Raw genomic sequence first — 20,046 nt, forward strand, 5'->3', positions numbered from 1 at the left:
CTTGCGACGAGTCTCCAAAACTAGGTAACATTATTATTATTATTATTATTATTATTATTATTATTATTATTATTATTATTATTATTATTATTATTATTATTATTATTATTATTATTATTATTATTATTATTAATAATCCATTACTTGTCCAACTGGAATAGCAACCTCGGAACACCTACACACTAAGCAATTTCTCACCCATAAGGGTGCAAATCAGCTGTATACCCAGACGAACACCCTTTTGGGTGCCAAAAATGGTGCAGAGATAAGCACCCCTCGGGAAGGGTGCACAGCATGAAAGTTTAGAGAGCGCGCATCAATCCAAGGCTTTTGCTTCATGGGTGTATCAATGTGGAGCATCCTTGCAACACGCATTCGTATAGGTGTTGTAGAAAAATAGTACCCTTTAATGAGGGTGCAACCATTACATTCTCTAAAGTATCATTAGGTGCACCCTTCCTTAAAGGTGCTGATCTGTGCACCCTTTTTTAGCCCCCAACAAGTGGAAATTGGGTGTTCATCTGGGGACACCTGATTTACGCCCTTATGGGTGAGAATTTATTTTGTGTGCACCTCGCGGCAGAATCACTGCCGTCGTGTTTGCTGAAACCGGGACCTATGCCGGGACTGGATAAACTTGGCAGCAACGCACGAATGGCACAATTGGACGCTCATATATACGTGCGCCTAACCTCGTCGCGTGCAGGCGACGGCGGCGGCGACCGAGAAGCACCCGTACACGGTGAGCAGCGGCCGCAGTCCGGCGCTCAGCATGGGCGGCGGAAACGACCGGGGACCCGAGCTGGTGCGGATATCGGGCGTCTACCGTCACTGCCGGGACCCCGAGAACAAGCTGCTCGCCGTTGAGGTACGACACACGACGTACTACTACAGGACAAAAAACAAAGGGTTTATTTTGGAGCGACAGCTCTACTCCTCCGTCGGGGTATACAACTTCCTATTTCCATGAGGAATGGGACAATGACCTTCAGTGCCTCACAAGGTCAAACCGAACTTTACTGCGAGGTGGCATGGTCCAAGCTATGGTATAGTAAGACCGCGTGATCATATGACTGTGACCATTGGGTACCTGACCTTCACATCTGACTGTCATTTGATTTGAGACAGTGTACACGCCATCAACAATGACCTTCAGTGCCTCACAAGGTCAAACCGAATTTAACCGCGTGGTGGTATGGCCCGAGCTTTGGTAGTATGACCACGTGATCATATGGCTATGAACATTGGGTACCTGATCTTGACCTTTGACCCTTGACATTTTATTTGAGACAGTGCGCATCACATTCACAATGACCTTCAGTCCCTCGTCAAGGTCAAACCGAACTTAACTGCGTGGTGGTATGGACCAAGCTACGGTATAGTATGACCGCGTGATCATATGACTGTGACCATTGGGTAATTTACCTTGAAATTTGATTTGAGACAGTGGAGACCATGTTAAAAAGAGCTTTCCCTCGTGTAACTATGTAGTTCAAGCCACGTTGAACCCCAGCCATTTTTGATACACATGCAACAAGCCTCTCTTAAAGGAAACATCTACTTTGAATGGGGCCAGTGCAACAGCAACCACTACTCCGATTTATTGGACAATAATAACTAGCAGAGGTTTAACGCTTGTTGAACCTAGTGATACGTGCGAAAGCTCTGTTAAGCATGGTTAGAGCCATGGCTTGGCGCCGGAGTCGGTCCGGCGCGCGCCTCATCCATGGCCAGACTGAGACTATGCAGCGGGGAGGCTCCGAGCGAGGGAAGCTGCGGCGCCTGTCTACAACGAGTCACGTGGTATGACGTCACTTGCCACACCTCCGCCAACACCTCCTAGCAAACTCTTCTTGAAAAGTCTTCTAGGTGGTGTTGCCTCCGCTCCGCTGCCTCAAGGTCAAACGCGCCCCAAACTTGACCTTGGGAGTTGCAGTGCTCAGAGTAGAGCTTTCGCTCTAAAAAGAAAAGGGTTTAGATGATGCGCTAGGGCCACATCAAGTCAACCGAACAATTATGGACAAAAGCATCCTTCAACGGGATAGAGGTGATGAACGAAAATTTATTTTATATATTGCAAGATTTGACTATAAAAATCAATATATCCGCCGATCTCCCGTGGGCAGGTTCGCATTTTTTTGCTGTTAACATTTTTGCTATTGTCAAAAAATTTTGGTTTTTTAGGAAAGGAAATGGGGCAGTAATTGCCTCACATCTGTGCGGGCACCCGAACTGAGAGGTGGGCAACCTCATGAGGTTTCGACCTCATGAGGTCGACCTCAACCTCAAAATGACCTCAACCTCACGTCGTGAGGTGATGGTGAGGTGAGGTCGGCGACGGCTTGAAATTTTGTGAGCAGCAAATCCGACCTCAACCTCACGCTTGAGTTTGCGGTTGAGTGAGGTCGTCATTCAGTGAGGTCGAAATTTTGAGGTCCAGACTTTTTGCAGTTGCCACGTCTTACTCCGACGAGTGCCGCTTCCGAAGCGAAGTTGCAGCGCATCACCGCAATGTTCATGCAATGAAGCTTGGTGCTCGGTTTCCCCTGTTTGCACAACCGGATGCCACAGTTCCCTCTTAGATTCCGGTGCTGCGCCGCAATGTCCGTTCACTCCGAGCCTACAGGAAGACGCGCCCCTCTGGTCTTCCCGGAAGGAGTGTTACTGTCACAGCACGCCACTCTCCTCCCCCCTTGCCCCGCTGGCGTAGCACCCGACTGTCTGCCGGTCGGCTCAAACTCCCGGGAGCGCGCAAAGCACGTGACTCACGTGGACTCGCTGTAGCTTTGTTTGATGCCGCAAACAAATAAGTTCAGTCCAACAACCACGCAATAAATTCGTCGCAGCGCGGATGGCCCCAAACAAGACTGCATCGTGTTCATGCTCGTTGCCAGCACTGACGTCGTGACTCTTGCCTTGCAGGATCCTGCTGTACATTACAAGCTGACTTAACAGAAACTGGAGTAGTCGGCAAAGGCGAGACAATGTGATTCAGGTGGCTCCTAACAACGACACCTGCTGATTTGATTTAAAAAGCACGAAGCCAGAAAAACCTGTAACACCATCGGAGCATTTGATCGGTGACTTCCCCTTTCGAATCTCACGCTTATTATGTATGTTCCCGTTCCATACTGCAAGCAGATACAAATACAATTTCGCTCTTTTATCCTTCCGACTAACCTCTCTTTGGTTTCCTGTTCCTTCTCTGAAATTCGCTTATTATGCCGAAACCCCGCACAGCATAGCGGTATCGCAGCGGCGAAAAAATGCAAAACTACAATGAATGTATGGTGATGTGGCGGCTGATTCCTTTTCCTCTTTCTTTAATGAGGATGTGTGAACTGAACTCGCGCTGTGCTGCTGAGTCGCTGTTTCAAACCTTCTAATATGACGTTTAATGGGGCACGCTGTTGTTAGCTTCTGTTTTTAGTGTGCGATTTTTGTTTGTATGTTTCTAATCATTTTTTTTCCCGTATGGGATCAGTTAGGTTGGCGGCGTGCCTTGCAGACGACCAGGAACAACACGTAATCTTTCCTTTAACCATTTTGCAGAGACCCATCGTTCACCTTAAACGGCTTCGCAGAATGCTCGCGCGGTGCTCGTGGGTAAAAAAAAAAAAAACGTCGAGGATGCTGGCGTACCATTGATTAGTTCGGTTTTGAAGGAAAACAAGTGATTGACTTAAAGCAGCTTGTCTCAGACTGGTTGACGAAGTGGTACCCAGAATTCTGTTGAGGTGTATGAGTACTTAGGCGTTTTTTTCCTCGGGGTTGGGGGTTCTGGGAAAACGATTTCGCTGCGGAGAAATTTGAGCGGAGATCCATGGTGCTCTTGACAGAGAGCGCGGTTCACGCTGCTTACTCTAGGCCAGTTATTTTGACACGTGTGATTTTAATAGTGGGCACAGTGTTCGAAGACGTAATCTAGCCCTTTCTTTCAAAATGCTGCGGGTTCAATGAGTCATCGGAGAATTCCCAGGATTTCGAAACCATTACCGTCGCCACCTGGATGGAAGTGGCGGAAACGGAGGAGGGCCTTGCCCTCCCAGGAACATCATCATCCTTAATTATTAGCTGCAGGTATTCCTATTTTCCCGCACAATAATTGTCTTCGGTTGCTGGGTAATGTACAATATTTAATCAATATTCTGGCAACCTTTAATTTGGTAGCGGTATATCAGACTTCCCCGGGATCATGAGGATACTCTGTTATCATCATCATCATCGCCATCATCTCGACAATCAAAGGCATGCGTCGTATGTTCTTTGCAGTATGTCATACATGAGAGCTGGTGCGTTTACCTGCTGGACAATCCGAATGTCATTAATGTGGACCGGTTTGTGGGCACTCTTTGTAATGCGTCATGCGCGCATGTGTAGTAATGTGGGATCCATATGGATCTTGAAATGGGGGTGGAAGGGGTGTCGATGGGGGCCTGGTATGAAGAGAAATTACATCGTTGTCATGTGGATAGGTGTGATGTATTACAGCGTCGTCAGGTGACTAGGTTTGATGGCACATTACATCGCTGTCACGTGACCTGGTACGTCACACACACATGATGGCATCACTAATAACACTAATTAGTCTTAGAGTTACCTAATTATATTAATTATCATGAATTAAATATGTGGCGTCATCGTCGTCGCGTAACTCGTGGGGTTGTGACGTCGCATCGCGCCGTTACCTGCGGACACTTTTTTGCGGATATGACCTTGAAAGTGAGCCATCTAATGCTTCCATATTATGAAAGAAGCCGCTCGCTTCTACACAGACATGAATACAACGTGCCTCTGTTGGTGTGCTACAGTCGTCGCAGCTTGTTAACTGTTTTCGAAGGCAACATGCAGAGGACTGAAAAGAGCATTCTCGCTATGCCGGATAGAGCTAGAAAATCGAAATATACTAATATGCGTCTGCATAACCGTCGCATTGGAAAGTGCATCGACGACCATTTTTTTTTATATTCGGTAACTATTCTCAAGCCTGAAAAGAGTATGGTCAATACCTCCCCCTCCTCCCAATTTCTGGTAGATGGTGTAGAAGGGCTGTGTTTGTCAATTGCCGGTTCGTGCGTGAATGACCGAGAGGCTTCCAATACGTATACACGAAGCAGATTACCAAATATTGACACATATAAAGTACTTACCGACGTACTGGTGGTAACCGCGTATGGGACACCCCTGCCCGCAAGCGATATACTCTTCGAGGGTTCATCCCAGATTATAAGCTTCACCTATTGCGTGCACATCAAGTGTCTGTACGCACCTTATTAAATAATACCCTCATGATTCTGGCTCTCCTGTCTCACAGGATTCTCAGAATTGTTTTTAATTGAAAAACTTCTTAATCACTTTTTGTTTTGTTTTCGTTTGATTTTCTGAGGTCGAGCAGCCGACCTCAACCTCACAATTAGAGGTTGAGGTGAGGTTGAGTGAGGTCAGCAGTAGCCTCAGGAAAAGTGAGGTGAGGGCGTCTAAGGAGACTGCAACCTCAACTGGTGAGGTTGAGTGAGCTAGGTCAGCAAATACTTTTTGAGGTTGAGGTGAGGTCCAGATTTTTGAGGCAAAATGCTCTGCCCGAACCGCGCGATAAGAGAAGGGAGGAAGGCAGAAGTGAAAGAGGTGGGCCGTAGTGGAGGGCTCCAGGAATAATTTCGCCCACCTGGAGATCTTTAACGTGCACTGAGATCGCACACTACACGGGCGCCTTTTGCGTTTTGCCTCCATAAAAACACAGTCGCCGCGGTCGGGTTAAAACCCGGGTACTCCGGTTCAGTAGACGACCACCCTAACCACTGACCCACCGCGGCGGGTCGTCAAAAACATTCCCCATTGGTTTTCTATGGCAGTCGTAACTGCTCGATACGAGCGCTGGAAAAACTTTTGAAAGATTTTGCTAGGCATCGCAAGAGCAGACCATTACCTTCAATGTTTCCGTATTAGTAGCTTACAGTATTGCAATATTCAAAATTTATGTTCAAGAATGCTGGACATGGAAACTTAACATAGTCGAGTGATCAGCGAAAGCTCGCTAATCAGGTGGCAGAATGGCTAATAATTTTACAATTCCTAAAAAGTCGCACTAAAATTTCACCAAAGAACTAAAAATGCGGTCACTCCGAGATGAAGAGCGGTGTTAGGCGTTTCGAAGGCTATTCCGGTTCTTTAATCACATTTATCCGCATGTGGAGTGTAGTCCACAGGGCTCAATTTTGGATGCAAAAAAAATTACTGGACTGTCCGCAGACGGTACACAGAATCGCGTTGCAAATTTCCACCCACATCGGGCGATAGTGAAGAAGAAAAAAATGCGCACACTCCGCGCTTGTTCAGAATTTCTCATGTATATCTATTCGCACCCCGGGTGCTGCAGGTTCCCCTGGGCTCTGGCCAGCTGAGCCTGCTGCTGTTCCTGGCGGACAACGCTCCCAGCCTGCGTCGCCTGCACAAGCACTTCTCCCTCGAGCTGTACGAGAGGCTGCTCGACAAGCTGCAGGACACCGGGGAGCGAATATCGGTACGGTGCACGGGCCAGGGTTCGGGGAAAGGAATCTAGGACTTGCAGACTGCCACAGAACCGCGTTGGTTCTTGGAGAACCTGGTATATGCGTTGCCTTGCGACTGCATGCTGGTGAGTAGGTGAGTCATCGGGAAGGGGGGAAAGTTAAAGATAAACAAAAAGGAATCAGAAATCAAAAGCAACAACGCTTTCGCATTCAAAACGGGTAAATAGTCTCCGTATTTTTTTTCCCACTCCTTTGGACATGTCCCAGCACAAAACTTCAGGGCGCGCCCACTTCCCAAGAAAAACGTTGTCAGCGCGGGGGCCGGAGAGGAGGGACTCTCGAGAACGGCAGGAATGCACTACTTGTGGGAATGCTCCCAACTGCTATGCCCCAACCCATGGCAGCTCACCCCCCCCCCCCCCCCGTACCTAACCCATCCCCCTCCTCATGGAAGGCCGATTTGCAAGCTTCTCAACCAGTTGGCCAAACATGGCTAGTGGAAAGAGCTCCGTGAAGCCTCTTGGACAATTTAGAACCCACCAGTTGAGTTTCCCCTCTTCAGGCTAGGCCAGTTGCAATCCACTTCAGGTGTGGACGAGAGGAAACACCTTTTGATGATGAAATCGGGGTTTCTTGATGGCCCGGTGGTTCTAACTGGCAAACATTCACGTTACTTGAGGAAAGGAGAAGGTTAGCTATTTATTTACAACATAAATAAAACAAGAATAAACGAGCAAGGAGAAAACTATTTACAACATGACTAAATCGATGATCAGACGATTGCAGCCCCCCTCGTTCAGAGAGAGAGAGAGAAGTTGTTGCCAGAAAGAAAGAAAAGAAAAGCGCACAGGCCTGCCCCCTGGCTCAAGACGAGCCACAATCGCTACCACGTGCAGATAGTAGGAGAGTTCAAAGATGGGATAGAAAGACAGGATAGTAAAGACGCCCTAAAGACAGGGCCGATCCCGGAGGCAGTGCAATACCGGGCCAACCGGTGGCGGGAGTGAAGCATTCTTCAAACTCTCCGCCACATTTCCAAAAATAAGTCCAAGTGGACCCGTAACAGATACTGTACGGGGTCCGGACATTCGCTCCCCCCTCGTTCAACCCAGAGCGCTTGGTTTTAAACCCTCTGTCTCCGCCCTTAGCGGGGACAGCCACCAATAAGATTACAAGCGCCACACCTCACCAATCAGTGGTTAGGGAAAGGAAAATAAGGTTTCCGCCAACTAATCACAGATTGGGGAAAGAGTGCTGAATAAACATTTGGGAAAGGAGAGGTTGCAATCAATTACACGAACAGCACAAAAGCGAGCACCCTCTCCCACGGCACAGCCGTTGCCACTTTCCTAATATTGTCATTTGTTTTCGCACACGCGACAAACACGCCGACGAGACGATCACTCCAGTTGTTAGGCAACACATCGAAAGAGAAGAAGACAGTCGTTACGGGAATAATGGTCAATCGGCTCCCACTCGGCCGTATCTCGTGCATTCCCGAAGCCTCGGCAACCCATCGCCAACGAACACATGTTGACAGCTGTATCTGGTTAGGGTTCTTCCCGGCGGGTTATGTCCGTGACGGCGCGGAGTAAACAAAAACGTCCGCCACACGGAGGGAAGGCAGGGACGGCATGGGCCCCTTTGTTGGCTACTTCTGAGCGGCCTTCCTTGCAAACACAAGACCAACGAGTTTGCGGAAAGGTCAGTGAACTCCAGACCACCCTTGAAGACCTTTTCTACTTTTCTTGAAATAAAGTTCCTCCTACTCCTCTTAAAAATCAAACGAGTGAGAGCAGCCCCGCTCGAAACACAATTCGTTAAATCGAGAAAATCGTTACATCCAGCATCGTCACGATTCGTCGATGGACAGGACCACGCTTTTTTGCATGCAGAATGGCTGCCACTGGGTGCTATACGAACCGGTTCGCACTGAAGCCAGGTTACCGGAATGCGATTGATAAGGAGGGGAATGCGTTAACACGTGTGCTCCGATTTCGTGAGTGCAATAACTAATGGCTCCCCCTCTGCGCAGTGCCGCAAACTAGCGCGTGAGCCATAGATTTGTAGTCCCCTCTGTGCACTGGTGCGCAAATTAGGGTCACAGCACGAGAGGCTGGCAGTTTAACACGCGGGGAGAAAGGCTGCGGCGATTGTCGAGTGGTCTAAAGCGAAGGCAAGCGAAGCTGATCTATTTGCGCCAGCGTGGATTCGAATCCCGCTCGAAGAGGTTAGTGTAGGAAGTTTTTCTCTTTTTTTCTTGCTTTTTCAGAGGCTGTTAACGACACACGGACGATAGGTTTTCGTTCGTATACCCTAAAGAGTAAAAAGAGGAGTAAGCTGTCCTCTAGGGCACTCCAGTTTACGAAGTGGAGTGCGCTTACTCCTTTTCACTCACATGTAGGCCTATTCATGTTTAGATTGTATTGTATTAAACCATTTCCTGCCCTCTGGCCCTTTACCGGAGAGAGTTCCAGCCCTCCTTATCTACCCCCTTCGCCAATCCAAGCCTTCCTGGACCACGTGACCAGACGGTGCGCACTGTCGAGAGCGACTTCTCTTTGGCCGGCACGTGGACGCGGCAGTATTCGCTTACGACGCACTCCGTCCGCGCTTTTATTTAGCCTGCACAAAGCTCCATACTCGCTGTGAAACGCATAAATTAATACGCAATGTCGAAGTAAAACGTAAAAAAAAGAAGAAGAAAAACAGCCGGCGGGCAGGTGGTCTCTTCCTCCAGCTGTGTGTAGCATGGTGCCACCTCTGCCGACGGTGGTAGGCGACACTGGGCATACCGCCGGGCGACCGGAAGTTCCTAGACGAGGGAAAGAAGCTCGGCACAGACACGTGTACTCACCCAGACAGCGCGACGCGACGGGTCAGTGCCTTGTTACACCACCACCGCCAGCAGCAGCAGCAGCAGATGAAGGGGAAAAGAACAAGCGTCCGAAGCGGCAGACGACGGCCGCTTTGATTTCCTGGGAGGCGCACGAGACAGCTGCTCCTCCGATGCCCCCTCCCCCGTTCAGGGCAGCCCGATGGCCAAGTGGGGGACCTGAAGGAGGGAGCGCAATCGACGGATGGCCTGCCTGCGATCGAGGTGGGGGCAGCCCGGACACTCGGCCTGTAATGAGACAACAGGCGAGAGGCATAAATTAGCGGCGGCATCCGCTGTGCCACCACTACGAACTGGGTACGCACGCACAGCTGCAGTCGCCGCGGAGAAGGCTTTAACGGCCGGCGGGCTCCGCTCGTTAAACGGGGCAAATGCGGCTGCCAGAGAGAGTACAGCCACGGGCGAGACGTATGGGCGTTTTGTTCTGCCAAAAACGATTATCCTTTCGGACACAGGTGTCAGGCATGTCTGAAACGAATAAAGAAATACGCACGAGTAGCTTTCCGTACGCTATGCTGTTCCAAAGAACAACTGAGACCAGCAAAACTAGACAATACTTTCAGTGGTTATCTTCATCGGATCTGTTGATTATGTTTTTTTTTTAAACTTATCCTTCCCTATACCACACAGTATCGGACGCTTGCTCACGCGGCCAACCTTGCTCTGCAGTGCCCTTCCTGTTTTTATTTTTTTTCCTGACATAAAACTTCCTACAAGTCAGCTCACATAAAACATAAAAACGCATTCGCTTGTTTGTGCGTTGTCCAGCGCGGAATAGAACATAGGAGGGGGGGGGGGGGGGGACGAATGTTCGCATTTTGTACAAACAGCGTGCACCCCGGTCGGTCGCCCGGCCGGACAAATATATGCAGCGACCGCAAGATACGCATTCCAAGAGCAGCAAGCAGTACATACTTCTTTCCCGCAGACCTGCGCTGGGGAAATTGACTCGCACGGCAAAAAAAAAAACTAAAAAAGAGGGAAAAAAAAAGGAACATTGAACAACTGTCTCCTGCTCGCATATTGTCGAAACCTCGGGTCCTCACAGCTTTGCCCGCGCCCTCAGCGCGTGCCTTAGGGGGTTCCCGTTACGGGCCCCTATCCATCACGGGGGATCTCCATACTGCGCTCGCGACGAAAAGCGTGGGGGACTTTTTTTCTTGAAAGAAACACTGGAGAATAAACGTAAAGAATGCGAGGCAGGCACAAGAGGCGAAGACGTGAAGATTGCAAAACACTGGACTAAACACAAACAAACAAAATCCCGGAGAGACAATAGCCTCGCGGGACAACCGCAACGCCGGAGGCACAGCCGCGCTTTCTTGCGGCGGCGATCTGAAGCCGCGGGCTCTCCTCCCGGCTTCGAGTCGTCGAGTGGCGGCCACACCGATCAATCGCAATATACCGCGCGGCCGCCTCTCCGCCACCGCCCTCCTCCCCCTCTCCTCTACCCTTTCACCCTAACCTACGCCGCCGCCGCCGAGCACAAAGGCTGCCCGTTACTGACACGGTTATTTACTCGCACCCAGCGCCGGAAGCCCAAAAGAAGCACTCGGAGGAGGAGATGCAGCCGCGAGGAGGAGGAAACAGAGAGGAGGAGAGAGACGTTTGTCGAGGATTAATTCGCGAGCGGTGCTGCCGCTGCAGCCACGCTGAGCGAGCCATGATCGCCGGCGGAGGCCGCAGACGAGCCACGGGGGCGGTTGACACTGCTGCCGCCACCTGGTGGCAGCGCGGCTCTGCAAGATTCCGGCGCATCGAGCAAATCCTCTCGTGTCGGCTCGCGGGATGCGGGTGGTGAATGTAGCGGCACCTGCCGGCGAGGGCACAAAGCCCTAGGGAGTTCTTTCCCTCTTCCGATTGCAAATATCAGTGGGATAAAAAAACCGATAGGTGGCGAATCAACCAGCTGACCTAAACCGCTATAGTGAGTGATTCTCAAAATGGGGCTGGCACGAATACCTACTCATGGGGGAGGGAAAGTTGGGGTAAGGAGATTCCATACGACTGTCAATGCCTGCCTCGTGTGCAAACTCTCAGAGGGACAGCAGCGTGGGTCGGGCCGTCTGACTGTGGTGACGTGCTTTTCCCAGCCTCCATGGCAGCCGGGGCAGGCCTTGTGTCGACATCACGCGGAGAAAACACTTGACTCAACAGCGAATGCCGATATCACGTGAAAGGGTAACATTGGAAGAAAATGTTCACTGACGAAATAAAACGGTAGAAAATATGCTATCTCTCACAGACGGCTGAATAATATTAATAGATGTTTTTAACTGAATAATAATATTAGACGCTTTTAGCATACCGGAGACGCATTAGCGTACACGTATACCACAGGGGTGTGCAAATATTCGGAAATTCTGAATAGCGAATCTAATATCCTTCTATTCGATTATTCGAACGAATCGAATTGTTTATTTGCAAAATTATTCGAAACGAATCGAATATGTTCCCAACTTTTCTTATAGTTTTCGAATAGTGGCAGGAGGCCCCAATAGGGCCCGCCGTATTTTCCTTCGACGAATATTCCAAAAACGGCCCGCACAAACGCCGCGCACCATCCTTCCGCGAAAAGTATGACAGAGAAAGAGGGCTCAGAGCCACAACACCCGGTCCATCTGTGTGGCGGCGTTCATAATGCTTGTACATGGCCTCCGAGACTGGACGGCCCGGCAGGACTCGGGCAAAATCAGGAAAACCCTGCACCGATGCTCGATCTCGGAAGCGATGGCTCATGCGTAGGTGCCCCCAGTCTCATTTCCTGCGGTGTGGTTCTAGTGCCGCCGGGTATCCACCGGTTTTCTGATGAATACAAGGCTTCCTCCGGCCTGGTGCTCGGATTTGCTGGGATGAAATACATGGGAAAAGTGTCTTTGACCAAACCATGCAAGCAATAGGTAATTTTTCTATGCCTACAACTTGACGGTCTTAAAGCTGACATAGTGACTTCGTGTTGGGACCCGTCAGTGGAAACGGGTATTGCATCTTTTGGCAGCTATAGCTTTAAGTTCGTTATAGTTTTAAACTTACAGCGTCGTACAGCAGCGCCACAACTGTCGCTCCAGTGTTTCGCACGATTTCTCGTTTAGTACGAATATTCGCACAAGTAGCGAGTATTAGTGCTAATATTCGATTCGCATTCGATTCTGTTTTTAGCTACACTGTTCGTATTCGATTCGGAAGCGAAGCTACACTTACTTGCATTCGATTCGGTTTGGGAAAGGTACTATTCGCGCACACCTAGTATGCCAGTTTACCGGACGCCGTCTGCGCGCGAGCAGTGGCCCCGCTTGGCCCAACCCATGTAGTGCGCATGCGCAGCAGGCGTCCGGTAAACTGGCATACGTCAACGATAATACGTCTCCGGTATGCAAAAAGCGTCTAATAAAAGAGGACACTCCCACATTTCCGACGGAACCATTTTAGTTTTCGAGGATAGGGCTGAGTGCTTGAGGACGAAGTGGTAACCGAGGAAAATTTTACAGCACAGATGAAATCTGCGGTTGCTCCAATTAAGCAATAAGAGAGGGAGGCGATAGAGCATCATCTATTGCAAGAACCAGCAGTCACCGTAAACGAGACCGGAACAGAAGTGGCGGCTGTAAATTGATATTAGGATAGGTGGGCTAGAGCGAAATAGTAGTTCGGCGAGGGAGGAAAGGAAGCGAGCACAATGGTTAAGAAGGAGGCACGTCAGTATTTGTAGTTAGAACAAAGTTAATAGCTAGTTTTAACTAACCCTCCTCCCCACACGTGCACGCCCTGAAAGACAATCTGTTATTTAGGTAAAACAGCGCAAAAAGAACTTTGAAGCCGTGTCAACGCGAATGCCGTACCGAAATGCCACAAAAATGCTCTTCTTGCGGCAGATCCCGTAAAAGCATGCATGTACTCTGTCCAAGGCCACCTCCCCCGTGGCCTCCTATTCCTTCTTCTGCCGCCGCGGTGGCTCAGTGGTTATGGCGATCGGCTGCTGACCCGAAAGACGCGGGTTCGATCCCGGCAGCCACGGTAGAATTTCGATGGAGGCGAAATTCTAGAGGCCCGTGTGTGCTGTGCGATGTCAGTGCACGTTAAAGAACCACAGGTGGTCGAAATTATCTGGAGCCCTTCACTAAACGGCGTCCATCATGGCCTGAGTCGCTTTGGGACGCTAAAGTCCCCATATGCCATATACACCATTCCTTCTTCTGCTTCACTTAAACCATCACATGTATTCTATCTCATTCTTCTTCCGTTGCACGCTCAAAGTGGAAAATGTGGGCCTGACTCATTAACGCGCCTTCTCTCCCTTATAAGCGCGAGGAGAAGCCCAGTAATTCCTTACGGGCTGTCCTTTTTCTCTTCCTCTTCTTCCAACCTCACCTGCACAAAATGGATAACATGCAGCCTCCTAACTAGGCGGTCATGTAATAATAATAATTGGTTTTTTGGGGAAAGGAAATGGCGCAGTATCTGTCTCATATATCGTTGGACACCTGAACCGCGCCGTAAGGGAAGTGATAAGAGAGGGAGTGAAAGAAGAAAGGAAGAATTAGGTACCGCAGTGGAGGGCTCCGGATTAATTTCGACCACCTGGGGATCTTTAGCGTGCACTGACATCGCACAGCACACGGGCGCCTTAGCGTTTTTCCTCCATAAAAACGCAGCCGCCGCGGTCGGGTTCGAACCCGGGAACTCCGGATCAGTAGTCGAGCGCCCTAACCACTGAGCCACCGCGGCGGGGCACGCGGTCATGTACAGGGTACGCTTTTAACACAAACGGGTGTACACGGGAAAGTGAAAACGAGGGCTAGAAGTAATGAATACGAGCATCAAAAAACTGACAGAAACGCCTAATTCCAAGATGTGTAGGCAACGCGACAGCCTTAGCCTTTACCGAAAGTGACGTTGCTTTTTTGTGCGGCGACGTCACGCACCTCCAGCCAATAGGAATACACCGGTGTGATGACGTCACTTGCCTCCTACCAAAGGGCGAGTTTATGACCGACGACGCATTTTGGTCCCATGGGGCTTGTGATTATGCTAAAGAGCGGAGAACACGTGTGCTGAGCTACGAGTCCCAGCTACATCAGCGAGCAATGGGCGCTTCAGTCTCAAACTTCCGTCTTCCATCGCACATCTTCTGCAGGTGCTGGTGCCGAAGATGCACGTGGAGGAGATGCTGCAGCCCTCGTACGTGCTCAAGCACATGGGCTTCCTGGACCTGTTCGACGAGCACGCCAACCTGAGCGGCGTCGGGGGCAAGAGCCTCTTCGTCTCGGACATCATCCACAAGGTGGCGCTGACGCTGGACACCACGGGCGTCACGGCGGCCGCCGCGGTGTCGCTCTCCCTCACCGACTTCTACACCGAGGAGCTGCCCAAGGCGTACCGGGACGTGCCCAACAGCCGGCCGCTCATCTACATCGTCAAGAACCAGGAGACGGACCTCATACTCTTCATGGGCGCCGTCCAGGACATCTGATACGGGCCCTCCTCGGCCTATTGGGGGCGCCTCGCCGCGACGACAAACCACTTGCGCCATCTGGTGTGACATTGAGGAAATGTTGGTGATATAGGCACGCGACTGACCCGTATTGCCGCGAACCTCCGCAGCGTACGAGTCAGCGACGGCGTCGCGTGGGTCGACATCTTGACACCGGTTCTATTGAGGCTGTCACATAAAGAATCACAAACGCCGTGTTGCGGGCCGTGGTCACGAGTTATGTGGCAGTCACCGCTGTGACGTTACTGTACCTAAACCGTTGTAACGCTGCTAGCAGTCATATAGTAAGAGAAATGCGCAGGCTCAAAGCCGCGATGCGGAGTTGAGAGGGTGGCGAGCAGATACGCGTGAAAAGTAGGCATGCAAATAGGTTGCTAGACGCGCCAGTAACCTCTTCCCGGACCTGTGAGTTCTATCGACGAGGAGACGTCGCACAGGGGCTGGTACGTTGAGCGGGCCGCGAATAAAGTGAGCTGCCTCAACGCCTGTCCTGTTTGTTCTTCAGATCTGAAATTCCCCAAAGGGGCAGACATCAGAATTTTCGTAGTGTATGTTTGCTTTCGAATGATGCATAAAGCATATGTAAACATGAACCACGACGTGGAATTCCCAAATTATAAGTTAGGTATGTGGAGTAGCTAATTCATAAATGAATTTATCCTTGCATGCAGTTTCGGTATAGGCTTCAGCAGTGGAAAGACTGATGCGTCATCAGAAGTGGGCACCAGATCAAGAGAGGCATACAGAAACTGCAATTTAAGTTCTTTGATCACTTGTTGCTTTTCCGGCGTCTGGAGCAGGTTAGCATAAGAGTTTGAATTAAAACGGCACATTAGCGGCACTGCAGTTTTTGTACGCCTCACGTGATCTCCTGCTCACTTGTGACGTCGCAACCATCGTGTCGCAAATGAAACGGGAACTGAAACTACAGGGGAAAAATTATTTACAAATTCTTTACTGAGCGCTGACGAATTTGTGCTCCATGTTTACTAGTGGGGTACGCATCATTCCTGGGGGAAAAAATTGGAGGACGCTTAAGTTTTCGCCTTTAAGAGTGGAACGCGACAGCGTGTTGCAGCACTGGCAGGGGGTCCACGGAACGCCATCGCCCGTTCTGCGCGACGCCTTGCCCGTTAGACAAATCGCTCTGCTATAGTATACGTACGGTGAAACGGACGCGTGGAGCGGCAAACCACGTAGAAGCGCTGCCATGCGCCTTGCCTAAACGTGCGGGACTCAAGTTGCAGCCGTAGTTCGTCGGCACATCGTTCTCGGCAAACCCGATGCCGCTAACGCCAGCATAGCTTCAGCGCCGAACGAACGGGCAGCAAGCCGAAAGCTTCGTGGGGAACGCGCTTTGGATGTGCGCTGCGTTGTTCGCCGCTCACCGCGTGATTCCTGCGTGCCCACACGGCCCCACTGCGCCCGAACGAGTCGAGCGGGAGGCGCTGCCGTCGCGCGCTGTCTGTTGGGGCAGTGGATACATTGCGAGGAGGAGGGAATGGTATTAGTGGGCGCCGCCTGATGGCGCTACGTGCGTGCTTCTGGGATTTTTCGCTCACGGCCAACGCCGCCGACGCCTACGACACCTGCTTTTCTGTGACTCTGAGAAAAATTTGGTGCCTCCACGCCTTTAAACCAAAGCGCAAGGAAACGACTTCCTTCGCATCAGTTCTTTTTTTTCACCTGATGCGCGCACGCAGGCAGTGTTTGCGCCGCTGTCCATTAGTACAGGGCCCGTTGTGAGCGTTATGCGATGACTATAAGCATGAGAGAGCTGAAATGCGACACTGGTAGCGAAAAAAACAGATGGCTGACACGAACCGCATTGTAGAAATGCGAAAGCATTGCATTGCTTTATATATAGACATGCAGTGACGTCAGCGGATGTGACGTCATGGAACCTTCTAGAACGCGGGTTTCTTGCACGACACCAGTACGCGTACCATGACTTCATCGGGTGACGTCCAGACGTTATGTCGACGTCCTTGGCTGTTGTGACGTCCAGACGTTATGTCTACGCCCGTGGCTATTGTGACGTATAATTCATGTTTAACTAATTAGCTAATTACAACGCATCACGCATATTTTTCCCACTGCAAGATCTCATCACGTAGTATCTAAAACAATCCACTTTTGCACATGTATCTTCGCGGAATGACGTAATCGTGCGGACAAGTTTTGCGGACACGAAACATGGCCTTAATAACCCCGGATGGGAGTAAATGACGTCCTCTAGGGCACGCCCGTGTGGGGGTTAAATGAAGTATCCACTTACTCCCTTAAAATTGGCGGTTTTTAGGAGTTCAAGGGAGTTATGAAGTTTTCGCACTGGTAGAAACGGAGCACAAACATGGCGCCATGTTTGTGCATCCTCACCTCACAGCCGCGCTGCAGCGTAACAAATGGACTGAAAGCGAGGCGGGCAACGGGCGAACCAGCCTGGGCTACTGCGCTGCACTCACGTGACACTGCGTCAGGGGTTCTCTTCGCTGACTGAAGGCGCGGCTGCGGCGTAGGCAGAGGTTGGCAGGAGTCGTCTGCTCGTGCTTTGTGAGCTCACTTGGTTGCTTACTGCCGTGTAGGGTTGACAGCATGTTGAAAGCGCAGCGACGCAGATGGGAGGCAGTTTCTCTAACTGCCGACGACCAGGTCACCGCGAAGAACTACAGCATCTCATCCGACATTTTGGCGAGGCTTTGCAGCTGGCAGCAGAAGACGGCTTCAATCGTGAGCAGCCTGCACAGTCCCAGGTATCAATTAAAAACCAATGCTGAAGCCAAGCACAACCCACGTAGCACAAAGTGAAATCGGAGGCGAGGGCTTGATGTAGACAGCCCTGTGGGGCGATGTCTGTTTGTAGCCCGCCGGGCTCCCCTGTCGGCCCTATTGTCAATCAATGTAGGCAGTCCATGAGGTGGCCAACGTCTGTTTTGGAAGTCCGGGCTAGCCGGCTCGACCAGAGTGCCCGCTGACGTCATCGGGTGGGGGACGCGGCGGTGCAGGTGTCGCCCTTATCGGTTGAGAGCTAGGGTGCCTTGATGTCCGCTCGCCTGAGCGGTTGTGAGCAGAGATTAAAACAAAATTATTTCTAAATTACTGGGTACACGCAGAGCTTTCACATTTCACTCGAATACCCGCAATGACCGCCTCTAGAGATCTGTTGCACTACAGAAATGCCTCCGCAGCAGGATATAGACATGCCGGCTAGATGAGCCCCTCCCACAACCGATGTCGGGCCGACTATACGGTATAGCGTCGGAAGCAGCTTTTGGGTTGCTTGTCAATTGAGGCCTATTCTGCATGAGCGTGCAAAAATACGTTGCATCTGGCCTCAGGTACCCGACACTACAGGGGTAAACTGTTGAGACGCAAGCGTGCCGGATTTTCAGATTCCGTCGTAACAGCGTCCTCTGTGGTTGCTACGCAACGATTAAACATCAGAGAGAGAAAGACGCACGGAGTCAAATTTTGTGCGCTCGATCTAAGGCGAAAATTGCATGGCAGACTATAGAACCAGCACAGCGCTCTGGCCATTACCAGAGGCGAATGTACGGCCGCTATTACGAAGGACAGCTAGAATGGCGGTCCCATGTGCACCATCCATTTCTAGAGCGGAAGCCCTACTTCACGATCAAAGGTGCAAAAACAGATTTATAGCCGAAGGTGATAATCTTGAATGCATAAATAAATATTACCGCTGCTGGGATTCGAACCCACTGCGGCGCAGACAGATCAGCTTCGTTGGCCACTGCACTAAGAGCACTGTTATATCGGCGCAGCCAATCACGCCTCGTGTTAAACTATTGTTGCTAGCCTTCCAAAACATACCCACTGCAACACACTCTTCTTCTTCTTCTCCTCAAGTAATATGGCACATACCCACGTGGGGGGGATTGGCCAAGGTATAGAGTAGAATGCCAATAAGCATTTGCGCGGGGAAGGAAACGTCAGAAGACTGAATCAAGATAAAAAAAATGGAAAAATAAAATGAATTCAAGAGGTATGAGTCATCCGGAATAGAATCAATCTAGCCTTTTTTGGACATGCGAAAGAATTTTGTATATAGCTAACAAGATAATCGATTAGTTGCACTTATGTAATCGTGAAGGTAGCCGCATACACTGCTTAACGGGAATCCCTTGGCACTCGCACCGAACGATAGAAGAACTGTAAGAGACAGAGGCAGTCCTAGTCTCGAAAGAGGAACCTCCAGATATTGCTTTCTCTGAACCGCGAACCGCCGGCAAGAGAGGAGAAAATGATCGATTGATTCAACTTGCCCACATGATACACAAAGGTTTGTCGCAGCGAACCCGCACCTGCATAAGTACAAGTTTAAGTGAGGGATTCTACATCGCAGGAGTGTCATGGACACTTCACAAAGCCTTGACTTACACCACCGGATATTCCATGGGTACTTTAGGTGTTGAAAGTCCACGGTATTGAGCAACGGATCACTCAAAGTGGCTGAAATATGTTGGAACCGCTGGAAACGTGAAGCTGCTAACAGAATGAGGTGAGGGACGGGATATATTACAGGTGCGCTGAGAGCTGACCTTGCCAATAAATCAGCCACCTCGTTAAAATAGACGCCTGAATGCCCAGGTACCCAGACCAAACGGATCTCGCGCACTGTGCTCGGAACAAAAAACCTAAGTGAACGAGTCAAGAAAGATTTTTCCGAATTTTGGAGAGAGACAATAACTGAAAGGCAGTCTGTAAGAATAAGAACCCGTGCGACATGTCTGGGAATTTTGAGAAGAGCCAAACCAATGGCCAAAAAACTCTGCGAAAAATATAGGAGTATAATCAGGGATACGAACGGAGTAGCTCCAAGCTAGATCCTGTGAATATATGCCAATCGCCGCCTTCTCACAGCTGCCGGAGGCATCAGTGGAGAGAACAGTATGATGTGGAAAATTCTGTAGGTGTTCAGAAAGAAGACCATTTAGGGTATGTGCGGGCATATGCTTCGCATGGGACGGGAAAATAAAGTCGGAATAGAAGACGGGATCAGCCTGCGTGTCAGCAACTCGTTGCAAGGAGATCAGATCAACCTGAAGCGGAGCTAACAGATTCTGCGTGAACCTAACTTGCGGAAGCTGATAACGTGGCCAGTGATTAGTCAAAAAAAGGTGTGGTTGGGA

The 20,046-nt window shown here is 50.2% G+C and overlaps 2 protein-coding genes across 2 annotated transcripts in view; one reads left to right on the top strand and one right to left on the bottom strand.

Annotated features, from left to right (window-relative positions):
• LOC144132758 (iris-like) overlaps positions 1-15,302 on the top strand; it is a 32,489-nt gene extending 17,187 nt beyond the window's left edge. The window contains exons 5-7 of the mRNA XM_077665398.1: positions 707-868; positions 6,377-6,520; positions 14,540-15,302. Of these exons, the coding sequence (XP_077521524.1) occupies positions 707-868; positions 6,377-6,520; positions 14,540-14,875 (642 nt within the window). The 3' untranslated portion in view covers positions 14,876-15,302. The remainder of the gene's footprint in view (positions 1-706; positions 869-6,376; positions 6,521-14,539) is intronic.
• LOC144132753 (uncharacterized) overlaps positions 1-20,046 on the bottom strand; it is a 344,373-nt gene that overhangs the window by 148,436 nt on the left and 175,891 nt on the right. Inside the window, exon 2 of the mRNA XM_077665388.1 lies at positions 9,367-9,633. The gene's annotated coding sequence lies outside the window, so the exon portion shown is untranslated. The remainder of the gene's footprint in view (positions 1-9,366; positions 9,634-20,046) is intronic.

The sequence above is a fragment of the Amblyomma americanum genome, chromosome 5, assembly GCF_052857255.1.
Source record: "Amblyomma americanum isolate KBUSLIRL-KWMA chromosome 5, ASM5285725v1, whole genome shotgun sequence".
Taxonomy (NCBI): Eukaryota; Metazoa; Arthropoda; class Arachnida; order Ixodida; family Ixodidae; genus Amblyomma; species Amblyomma americanum.